Source organism: Athene noctua, chromosome 3 (assembly GCF_965140245.1).
Source record: "Athene noctua chromosome 3, bAthNoc1.hap1.1, whole genome shotgun sequence".
NCBI lineage: Eukaryota > Metazoa > Chordata > Aves > Strigiformes > Strigidae > Athene > Athene noctua.
The window spans coordinates 18,658,458-18,670,759 of NC_134039.1; the positions used below are offsets into that span (position 1 = coordinate 18,658,458).

At 45.8% G+C, this 12,302-nt stretch overlaps 1 protein-coding gene across 4 annotated transcripts in view; it reads left to right on the plus strand.

Annotated features, from left to right (window-relative positions):
* Positions 1-12,302, plus strand: part of CECR2 (CECR2 histone acetyl-lysine reader) — a 102,975-nt gene that overhangs the window by 59,464 nt on the left and 31,209 nt on the right. For all 4 annotated transcript variants that reach the window (XR_012633381.1, XM_074902161.1, XM_074902163.1 and 1 more), the window contains exons 3-4: positions 11,118-11,301; positions 12,061-12,200. Coding sequence is in view for 3 of the 4 variants with exons in the window: in XM_074902161.1 (XP_074758262.1) it covers positions 11,118-11,301; positions 12,061-12,200 (324 nt within the window). In the remaining variant the exon portion in view is untranslated. The remainder of the gene's footprint in view (positions 1-11,117; positions 11,302-12,060; positions 12,201-12,302) is intronic.

Genomic DNA, 12,302 nt, shown 5'->3' on the forward strand with positions numbered 1-12,302 from the left:
TGATATTGCCTCTTTCATGAGCTCCCTCAGCTCAACAGATTGATTCCTCAAGGCAGGAAAAGAGCAGCTGACACTGCTGGGGGCATGGATCTTGTCTCCTTTATGACTGATGGACTGTCTAGTGAAACCCCCATCAAAGAAGCAGAAACCACTTACTGCTTGACAGACACTCAAGTCTTCCTGATCAGACAGGCAGAATGTCTGACAGGCAGTCTTACCAGGACTTTTCTGTATAAATTCCTATATATTTCCAGATTGCCAATATTTTACAATTTCAGCCACGTCTCAAGGAACTGAGGTCTCTGGTTTTAGGCAAGAAGAAAAAAAGTAGTTGCAATATCATCTGCCTTCCTCCATACTGGAGCTGTGGTACATGTTTTAACCTATGATGGTAGGTGGGAAGAGCATGTTAGTAGCTGATTACAGAGATGGTTTCCTCTTGGAATTTAAACCTACCCTTGCTACTCTCATGGGTTGTACTTCACGCTGAAGGCAACTGATTTGTTATTGAGCCCTTTGATTAATGGTTTCAGGGTAGTGTCTTAAGTGTAAAATTGAATAAAAGGTGAAGTACAGATTATTTGTGGGGTTAGTATGCTGGCAAAGCTGGACGGGTGTGTTTAAACACACTTTTGGTGTGAACACGGTCATCCTGAGACAAACCCAGCAATGCCTGTAGAAAATAGCATAATCACAATTAATTGCATTTATGCAGTTACAATTAGGAAAAAATACAATTTTTTTAAACTGTCTCAAATTGTCTCTTCTTTGTATTCATCCTTGCTGTTCATCTATTGCTACCTTAGTTGATGTTTTCACAAATATATATAGCAACACTGTTTACTCACCACAGTGATGTCTCAGGATCTCTTACCAGACTTATTTTTCTCCCATTTTAATCCAGTTATCCAACTCGTTGATTTCTCACTATCAGTTTTCACACAAATTGCTGCATCAGTAGTGGGGGAAGGGGATCCTGCTTCTCTGTCCACACCACTACCCCAAAATCTTGCATGCATAGAGAGCACAAATCTTCCCTTCATGGAGACTGTGCAGAGACTCACTGAGTTTGAAGGAAGGGTTGAACTAGCATTGAAAAACAAACAGGTAGTCATCACGTTTTAAGTTTTATGTTAATTCCATTAATATTTTCTGAATCTGTCTGGGCAGTGTATGCATCTTCCTGCTCATCCTCTTTGCTCCCAGGACTTTATCTTGCTTTGGTACCTTACGTACCTTGGCCTTTGGCCATTGTTTGAGATGTTTCTGGCTGCTTTGGTTTTATTGCTGCTCATGTTCTTATTTCTTCCTTTACCTAATCAAACAACAAAGACACACAGCAGCCCTTGCTCCTACCTAAAAATCAAATGCAGGCCCCCACACCCAGTGTGCATCTAGTTAACCATATGCATCTTCCTCATCCTTCAAGTACTGCATAAATCCACTAGGCTTGGCAAATCCAACCACAGTGCTTCACATCTTCACACCAACTGCTTTCTTCCTCTGGCTTACTTGGCCGAATAGGCTCTGGTCTCCTGAGACGGGGAGATGGATGCTGGGCATCTGCTCGCTTCTTCCTGGTATTGGGGTGGAGTGGGGTGGGAGAGTAGCAGAGACACAAGATGAGGTCAGCGAGGAGCAGCTGGACATAGGTGGAAGAAGGACCATCAGTGCTTTCAGACTGTGTTTCCTTCACCAGAAATCACTTTCACCTTCTCACGTGGAAGGAGAATCAGAAACATGCCTTTGTTGCCCTCCTGTACCTTGAGGTGTTAGAGGTAGGACAACCACACAAAACACTTGTGGCCTCTCCTGCTGATCCTGGGGATGGCGATGAAAATAGAGCAGCCCTGGCTCACAGAAGGGTGCTTGGAGCTTCTACAAGCAGGGAGACAGAAAATGACAGGACAGTTCAAAGTAGCAGGTATGTGTGATTTCTCCTGCCAGTGCTGTCTTTCTCTCACACAGCCCAATTAACAGGGGTCACAGAGCACTGATTAGCTGCATTGGCGTTTTGTGAGCATAAAGCAGTGAAAAAATCCAGGGTGAATGGGGGAGAGAAGATCAAATAGACACTTATCTCAGCACTCCTGCCTGTCCCTGGCATTTGCCAGCCTAAGGGAAGAGCCTTTCCAGAAGAGGCCAATGCAGGACAGTGCTGTATCTGCGCTAGTATCTCTGCTGCTTTTCTGCCTTCCTTTAGCCAAATAACAAACAAGCCACTCCCAGTAGCTGTGTCATGTGTAGGGTGGCTGCTAGATAAAAGCTAAATCACAGGAGAAGCGTGGACCATAGGCAGCTGGGGGAGATCAGAGCGTGCATGCCCTTTTGCCACATTGGCGCGTAAGATGAGTTCAGCTCCTACAGCCGGCATCCCCTTTTGAAGGGGTGGACTTACTGCCTCCTGTTCCTTGTGTGAAAGAAAAGGGGTGGAAGGCAGCACATATCAGCTCACAGTAGGTAAAAGGGCATCTCCATCTAATTCAGGAGTTGGTGAGTGTGGTCTAGTAAAGCTAAGAAGCCCAACCTGGAAACTTGCTTGTTGCTCAGGTTTTTCGCTGTGGCTGGAGGAAGAAGTCTGCATGAGCAGACCTGGAACCTCCCTGAAGGGTGGGCAGCTGTGGTGACCTCGTGGTTTCCTTTTCTTCCTTCATGATCCCCTTTTTTGGCGTTAGCAAAGAAAAGCTACCACTTCAGCTGTCATACCCAGGTTAAGTGGCTGCACTTGCTTCTGTCAAGCCAGCACATGCTCCTGTGGTGTGATCCCTTATTAGACTAGACAGCCCACATCAGCTCTTCATTCTCTCTGCATCCCTGGAGACACTGCCTCTCTCCATAGCTGTTCCTATTCTGCTTCTCTGTGGGACATAGCATATCTGCAAGCTCCCCTTTCAGCTTCCCCAGTTCTTCTTGTATGGAAGATCACTTGAGGTAAGATGGAGGAAGACAAGTAGCAGGAGTGGAGTACTCTTAGCTGCTGACAGCCTTGGTTATTCTTAGCTGTTTTTTCTTTCTCCTAAACATGAACACTTTAGGAGTTCAGCTGGGAAGGTGATGTATTCCCCAGCATCCAACTGTGTAAATTAGATTTCCTTAGCAAGATCAAGCAGCCCTTCTGCTGGAGAACCTTCTGTCCTAACTTTATGTTATATGGGATGAAAGGTTCAGAACCCTGATGTCTTCTCTAATCATCTCTTCAGCATATTCTTGGGGATCATCTCAGTGCCACATTTGAGCTCTGGAAACAAGTTATGGGATGGATAAGTGAGAGACAGGGACCAGGAATTACTAGGGTGCTGAAATCACTCTGTTGTCCTTTACTTTTGTGGAAGACTTGGGTGTGTCTTTCACGATTGTGGAAACCTCTGATCACTCATGTTTCAGACTGTGAAATCCAGGACTTAGACTACTACTTTGGTGAAGACCTGCAACTGCTTAGCATTTGCTAACTGGCTATTTCTTCCTTATGCTTTGAAACAAAACCATGGATGCAATGTAGAAAGAATGTCTTCCTGTGTTCAGCAATGATGAAGACAAAGGTCATTGTGTGTAGAGCTCCGTGCAATCCACCCGCTCAATTCTTCAGGTGTCTTTTTCCTCCCCTTCACTGCCAGTGCAGTGCAGTGATGGCCACCCAAGTAAGCCACAGGATTACTTGAGGTTTGAGTAATGTCTGCATTCAGAAAACTAGTTCTCGCTAGCAGTGGAGGACAAGAGGCAGGGCTGTACATGCCTCGTGGTGGTCTTGTACTCCAGTAATCTCATCTGTCTGGGAGGAGAAACTTTGCTCTGGAGCTTTGATCCGTCCAGTTTGATTACTTTTTTTTCTTCCCATTTTGTGATCTCATTCAGGGTCTGTTAGTGTCAGCTGTCTTCCTTTTGTTTACAGCCAGTTGTAGGCCAGCTGGTTTTCTGCAGGCATGAATCAGAAGAGGGCACTAAAAAGAAGGATGAGCCTGGGTGTTTGTTTCCTCCATCACAAGGTCTCTGCCAGGGTTGGACCTTGCCGAGGTCTGTCACCAGTTTGGTGTGGCCGGGAGTTACTGCTTTTCTCAAGACTGACCCTGGCTGGAATTTGTGAAGTCTGTCCCCACCAATGGAGCAGGAGAGTGGTGCAGCTAGTGGCACTGACAGTTGAATTGGAAACAGATTGTGGATGGTAAAATTTAAGGTCACGATCCCTGGATCTCCAGCTTCTTGGTCACTTTGCTCCGCTGCAGTGAAGTGTTTTGAGGAGAGACCCTTCAAGGTGCTTGTTGTCCTTGAGCCTCTGCCAGTCTGATTGCCCTGATGACAAGTTGGCCCATGGTCTGAGGAATACATGCTTTCTGTTGGCTTACACACCTTCTGAGTGAGCTGCACACAGAGGGCTTGGAAGGAAATGGGTAATATACTTATCCAACCCTTTTCTCTCCCAGAAGGATGAGGTAGTATCTTTTTTCCCCCTTCATCATGCCTGACTTAGCTTCTCAGTAGGGTAAATTGTTTGAAGGTAAAGTACAAGCTGGTTCATAAGGCTTCCTCCCCCACCTCAGATAAGAAAGCTCATTAATACAGTAAAAAAACCCCTCTCCATTGTTACATGAGAGCTCAAGGTCAGGCTGGTAGTAGTAACTCATATTGCTTCTAAGGTCAGCCTAAGCTTTCTCTTTGTGACAAGCCACGATAGATTGATCATGGGGGCCCTTACATTATTTTTTTTCTTCTGAAATAGGCTTTGCTTCTCCTGACCCTGTTAATGATGTTTGACTGAGGTCATTCCAGCAAACCCTGAATCCTTCCTATTACCTTCTAGAGGGCTTGCCTTTGTGCCAAAGCATTGTACGCTTGTTAAGAAATAAGCTTTTCTGATCTCTGCTATAGCAAAGAAGCTGTCTTCATTGGAGAGGGGAGAAATATCTTGAATGCCATCTGTCAGTTAATGCTCTCATTAACACCTGAGTGACTCCCAACATCAAGCTGGTGTCTTTTTGCCAATTCAGATCTTAAAAGGTGCCAGCCCATAAGGTGAAATATCTTCAGTCCATAATATTAATTACATGATAAAACGTCTGTTCTGATAAGACCTTGATTGTTGTTGTTGGTTTTTTTTTAACTAGAGAGATCACAGAGACAAAAACAGTTCTCTTGTGTGCTGTGAATTAGATGCCCAAGAAGTCTTTTTTCACTTATTATTGAGAACCTTGTAAAAGCAATGCTTGTGCTTGGTGGCTGGAGGGAATCCAAGTCTTTTTCAGCTTTTAAAGCTTCTACTAGACAGAAGTATCACCTCTATTATTATTCTTACTGGCCAACTCTAAAAAGTACTACAGTAATTATATTCCTGTTTAAATAATCTCTGAAGGAAAGACTGAGCTCTCCCAGGTCTGGTTTTCCACGTTCCTCCCACGTACTGCTCTTGGGCAGGAGGTGGAGGAGGTCTATTGTTGTTCCTGTTCTCCGTCATCCTCTGTTTTTCTCAGGGCTCTTGGTTTTAATCACAAGTACGGAACAATATAATGTCTGGGATTAGACACAGGTCAGGCTTGCCATTTTCCTAGCAGTTTTAGTTCAAGAGCGTTCCAGTATTTACTCTTCTGTTGCATTTTGTAAATTAAATGAAACGAGAGACTTAAAACACTGTCAGTGTGATAGATATTCTAGCTACTGGGTCCAGGCAATTATTTGGCATCTGAACTTTCAGAAGACTTATCTATGTGTGCCAGCAGTATCTGAGCATCCTTGAGAGATTTTCATCTCCAATATTTGCAATTGCGTGCCCTAACATTTCTTTGAATCCAGTTTTTACTCTCATAGAGTTGGGAGTTTTGTCGGGGGGGTTTTAGGGTTTTTTTTAGGGGACTGGAGGCGGGGGCTTGTAACAAAATTGGCAGCAACAGACCAGATAGAGAAGTGTGCTGTGACAGCAATTCCACACTCAGGCTGTGGCACCCTGCCTGTGGGAAGTGCAGATTGACACAGGGACTCTCTTACTGAGCCAGTGTTTGTTTTTGCTTTTGTTTTTTTGGCTTGATTTTGTTTACAGTTTCCCAGCCAAGATTTGATTTACTTTGGAGACTTTAAAACCAAAAGCACAAGTGGCTCTGCTTCTTCCAGGCATGAGGATAAAAAAAAAAAAAAAAAGTGTGTGTGTCTACATGTAATTCCAGCCCCAGTGATGCTGGGTTTGCTCAGAAGGCATTTCACATTGAGTTTTCCTGACAGAGTCCCTGTGGGGCTGAGGTCTCTGGGTGCAGCTGTCCCCTTCCAAGCGTGCTCACCAGAAGCTCTGGCCAAATTTTTCCATCTATCCTGTCAACCCTGTGGAATTTTCACCCTCTCTTCCAGAGGTCTTGAAAGGAGCCCCTCCAGGAAACTGGGCACAGTGCTGAGCAGTGGGATGGGGGCTCGCTGGCCAAGCTTCTATTTCCGACAGCAGTGTGGCTCTGTGCATTAAAACCCTGGGCGATGGGAAGGATGCCTCTTCTGCGAGCAGGGGAAGCCACCGCGGAGGCAGACTGCTGATTGGGATCGCCAGGCAGGGGGAGGAGTCCTCAGCTCCCCTCTCCTGGAGCACAGAGAAACCTCCCTCTCTGGGAGGCAGCCGGGCAGCAGATGGCCGGGCTGCAGCACTGAGCTCTCAGGGGGTGTATCATTTCTCTGACTGTTGATACCCGTGTTGGAGTGGAGCCCCTCCTTTGACTTGCTCCCATCTTCTTTATGCCATGATTTTCTTGCAGCTGCTACTTATCACAGGCAACTTGAGCTGCAACCTCACTGGTTGGTACTCTTGTGGATTGTCTGCTGTTATTCCTTCCCTTTAACACTGACGTGCTAGGTCGTGTCCTTCCCTGTACCCCAGATTTCATTTTATGTAGAGGTCCACAACTTATGATTAAAACTTTCAACCACAGGTACAATTCAGCTTTGACCTCCTTTCTAATCGTTGCAAAAAAAGTTAGGGACCTCTGACAACAACCCTGTGGTTTCAGAGCACAGCCAGAGACAAGGCTATGAATTGCACTGGGCTCACTAGAAATGTATCCATAGATACACGGGTACTATTCCACCACTTCCATGCTACAGCTATCCAAATTGCTTTGCACATGGAGTGGCAACTGCAAGATAAGGGATATTGTGACACGTGAGGGAAACTTGTCTCAGTTTTCTGAAATATTAATGGTGCTAGTGAAGTTGGGATGGGGAGCAAGACAGTGGGAATGATGAAGTTTTACAGCTGCAGAGCACTCTAAGGTAACTTTTCTGACCTCTTGTAGGTGATTTCTGTAATATTTTGGTTAATGAGCTGTATGTAAGATGCTTGTGCTGTATGGCAGGGGAAGGTAGAAGTGATTGAGATAGGGTGACAGTTGTGGCCCATGGTCTGACACTTTTTTATAAATTGTTTCTAGTACCCCCAATTTACTTTCAGGAGAGAGTTGATTTTTGTTTGGATATGTGCCCTGAGACAGAATGTGCCCATGTACCAACTGATCCTCCTTGGAAATACTCGGATTTGTAGAGAAAGGACATTGCTGACTTAACATTGCCTCCATTGGTTGAGTGTTTTCACAAGTCCCAGTGATGCTGAGAGCCTCAGGAGAAGAGATACATCTGTGTCCTCAGCTTGGTGATCTCCTTTCTGCCTTCCCACCTAAAAAAGGGTTTTCAGAGGTTCTCAGTTGTAGCAGAGACTCTGTAGGACTTGCTATACCTGCAGGTGTTTCACTGTGCTATTAGTGAGCTTGAAAAAAAGGGTATTTGATAGACTGCATCCAGGTCATTCCACTCCTGGACCCTGTCTGTCTGATTCTTGGTTTTGAATTTTATGGATAATGCTAAACAGTCCTGTGCATTTATGCTTTGCACAAAGAAAAATCCTAAGGGCAGGGTTCTCACAGACTACTGTGCTCCCTGCAGATTTTCTTCTCCAAACCAAGGGCGCTGTTTCAGAAACCTTTTTCAAAGGGAAATTTAATAAGTGACAGACTAAGTGAGACTAACCATAGGTGTAGCAGACAGGTTGAAGACGAGCACCCCACATTTGTCTGGAAAAAAGAGGCTAGCCCCCATGAAAAGGGAAAATATAAATTGGGTAAGATTGAGAGTGATTGGGAATGCGTTGAGACATCTGGTTCCCATCTCTAGTTCTCATTTCTATCCTTATTCAAAGCGACAAATGCACAGTAGCTGTCTTTGAAAACTGATGGGGGTAGGAACTCAAAGTACTCTTGAGAACAGAGCTTGTAATGTATCGAACATTGGGTGGATGGCGGAAATTTCAGATGTTAGCCACTTACGTGAAAGTCAGACTCAAACCAAATTGGTTAAGTCAACAGACCCAGTCCCCAGAGGAAATGAGGGTTACATAGGCAAAGATTTCAGATGATGTTCTGGAATTGAGGGACTTCCTGGATCAGTTTTCTTTGAGAGTAGCCAAAATGGTAGAGCAAGGTAAGTGAACTCATGCAAGCAGTAAAAGTATCTGTCTGATCCATGCCTTTTTTTTTTTTTTTCTGGTAGAAAAACATTTAGCCAGAAAAACGGGATCTGGTAAAACCCTGTTACTTTTGTTGCTTCTTCCTGGAATCCCATGTCACCCACTAGTTTTTCAGGATCCTATGGAAACTGTTTTTTCAGTCAATCTTACTGGAAATATCCAGAGCCTTTCTGTCAGATCTGATTAAATAATCTCCTGCCTTGAGCTCTGACGGAGTTGAACAACTGAACTTGAGGGGCTGAAACTTGGATGCTCTCTGAGAGCTTACACCTTCTGCAATGGACTAAGCATCCGAATATAGGTGTTGCTTTCATGCTTTCAGGAAAAGATGTTTTCATCACTATTTCTGTTCTGAAAACTAGTTATATCTGTCTGTCTTTTTGTTTTAATCCAATGGCTTCAGTAAGCATCTAACATTTAAACTGTGTGATCAAATAACACTCTTAAAGATAAAAAGTCTGCAAAGAGAATTTAGTATCTCACTTTTTGCCAAGTTGAAGTCCTTGCTGGAAGTTGGCTTAGGTCTTGAGGTATATGAGGTGACATGTGGGAATGCACAGCTACTTCAGGGAGGTGTACTGTGTGCCACATTTCATTTTAAGAAAAGGTAGTTGCTGTGTCTAAAAGATAGTTGCTGTATCTACTAAAATTAGTACTTGAGGCAGCACAGAAATTATTTCATAAAACAATCTTTTGTTGAGTAAACTTTGTCAGTGTAGAGGACTGTTTCAAGTTGCATTTGTTTGATAGCTGATATAGTGTGGCAAAACAATGATACTTGGAAATACCGATGCTTTTCTTGCGTCATGCACAAGAGAACAAACTCCAGGCTGCAGGAGGCACTAGTTCCAGGTACCTGCAAGTATCTGTTGTTACATACAGCCAGAGAGATGGTAATACTCATCCGGTGAGAGGAGATCTCTCTGAGAGGTCAGCTTGCATTTGACGTCAGAAGGAAGCAGGCTGGTGGGGATTGATCTGCAGGGTGGTAGCATCAACTTCTCTCCACTCAAAGAGGAAGGGGAACACTGCCAGGTGGACATGGCTTAAGGAATCATGTGGCATCTGTTCCTTCATTCTTGCAGTCACTGTCCAGTTATGGTCCATGCAAAGACATCCAGTGTTTACCAAACACATGAAGCCGCCTAATATCTAACTTCTTGTTGACTTTTAATGATCTGTCTTCAGCTGGATGTGCTCTTCTATCTCTTTGTTAAAAAATAATAGCTTTTGTAGTAGTTAGCAATTTCTCAGGCAAATGTAATTCTGTAGTGCTGGCATGGTTCCATTAATCATATAGAGTAATCTGTTTGTGCCAAAAACCTATCAAGTTGAGCTGCCTTTTTGAGAGCTGGTGGGAATGTGTACCCAGTGGTGTTCTTGCTGGCATATGGACTTCCCGTGTGTGCAAGAATGACTGGGGCATGGGGGGGTCCCCCTTTGCTGTGCTCAGGGTACACAACTCAAGCAGGCTGAGAGCCTGGCAAGTCTCAGGATTCCAAGTGAAATGGACAGATCTTAAGAAAGTTTTACATTTAAGGACACACAGCCTCACTAACCCTTTTTCATTCCCTGCTCTGAAATTTTCATCAGTCTGAATAAGGACTTAAGTCTCATTAAAATATAGACAGGAGTTCTTTTAGCCTTAAGCTCCATCAACAGTCTAATGTGTGTCAGATGGGGACATTTACCCTCAATTCCAGATAAGGGTAAGAAATGCGTGTTTCCTTGGGTTATGCAGTGAACTGCTAGGGATGAAAGGGAGACAATGTGGCCCAGCTAGAAAATGAGAAAGATTGTTCTAGTAGCAGCGTTTATGAAGAGCTTGAGTGTTCAGCTTGATCATCTGGGAGACTAGAGAGGAGAGAGTCCTCTGGGCTGAACCCTATTTGGGAGGTACACGCATGTTGGGAATGAGGCTCGCGGTGTGGCAGGGTCCAAGCTGCATGCATTAACTGGGCTGTGCAGATGTCCTGCCAGAGCCACTGGTTGGAGGAACAGGCAGAAAGCAACAGCACCTTTGGGGATGGAGGAGAGGAGAACAGGGGCCACAACAGGAGTGTGGGAAGCATACAACAGCAAAGTGGGGAGGAGACAATCGACTATGGGAAGTTTCAAGGCACTGAGCCAGGACATGGAAAATACTTAAGAAGCGGAGAGAAGAGCAGGGCTTGACAATGGCAGATGTGAGGAGCAAATGGAAAGCTGAAGAAGAGGGTCTCCACATGAAGTAGGGAGAAGTGGAAGGGGATCAGACTTGTTGGCTTCTTGCATCCTATTTTAGTAAAGGGTTGATGTTGATGCTAGCACAAGGCACTGCCTGTTGGGAGAGAAAGGGGATGAGGCTGAGTTGGCATCATATTTAGCTTGTTCTTTCAACTTGGATAGAAATAACAGTAATGCAGAGTCCTGTAAGCTGTATGTGTAGAATGTGAAATCCCACGGTGTTGCAATGAGCTTGCTGTGTTTTGGGAACCTGAGTTACAGAGCTGCACCTAACCATAGCTGTCATGGGGCACAGTTTTCCTTCAAGTGTTAGCTGTCTCTGTCTTGTGTTTGTTCTAGTTTCTTGGTTGCACCAGGTGGTTTTGGCATGGTGAACTACAGTGAGCGTGTGGGACTTTGTTTCCTTGGTTAGATCCCAGACATTTCACAGCTACCTGGAGGACATCATCAACTACCGCTGGGAGCTGGAGGAAGGGAAACCCAACCCCTTGCGGGAGTCCACCTTCCAGGAGCTACCCCTGCGTACCCGGGTGGAGATCCTGCACCGCCTCTGTGACTACCGCCTCGATGCAGATGATGTCTTCGACCTCCTCAAGGTGCTTTGGGCAGCAGGGAAGGGGGAAATGGTGTGGCTGCAGGAGCTGGGCCAGATCTGTGAATCTTCCTGGGAAGAGAAGGGTTGATGCTGTTAAGTGTATTTTAAGGCCAGGTAATCAGTGGTGGTGCATGGGTCGGCAGATCCCCATCTCCTCCCCTGCCTTGCAGAGGACCCAAGGCAAGTGCTCAGAACGTCTCATGGGGCCCTTGTCCTGCACAGATGTATTCATAGCACGAGAGTTGCTAAGTAAATTTGCTTCATTGGCTACTCTTCCTGCGAAGAATGAATTTGGAGATGCTCCAACAGTAATGGCAGGGCTGTGAGAGCTGAGACTGCCTTGCTGAAGGATGGTGTGAGATGAAAGGATGGGGCTGAAGTGTATTGGGGAGGCTGGGGGGGAAGGGTGTTGGTGGGAAGGGGGAAGGGAGCTTCTCAGGGCTGTGCGTGACTGTCGCCAGCACTAATTAGACCTTCCCTGTCAGGAGCACCAGAGATGAAATGTTAAAACGAGAGAGGCCATTCAAATTAGAGATGCCAATCTAAATCCCTCCCTGGACAGAGAGCGAATGTTGCCTTCCCCCTGGAGTAACATTTTCCCAGCTCGGTCGGAGGAGCAGCTGTACTGCTGCTGTGGCATGGTGGGAGGGGAGGAGAGAGGGAGGGAGGTGTTTGCAGAGGGGTGTCATCATGTTTTGTGTGACAATGTGGCCGCTTTTCAACTTGTCACCGTCTGGCGGGGGGCTCCTGGTGGGCGCAGGGCTTGGATGCAGACAGCCTCCGCGTGGAGCCACTGGGTGAGGACAGCAGCGGTGCCCTGTACTGGTACTTCTATGGCACACGGATGTACAAGGAGGACCCAGTGCAGGGGAAAACCAACGGAGAGCTGGCTTCAGACAGGTAACAGCCCCCATACATCCCCCCTCCTCGTGTCTGGGTGCAGGGGGCGAGGCGGGGGACAGCACAGCCAGCCTGGCTGGAGGGGACTCCGCCTGACTGCTG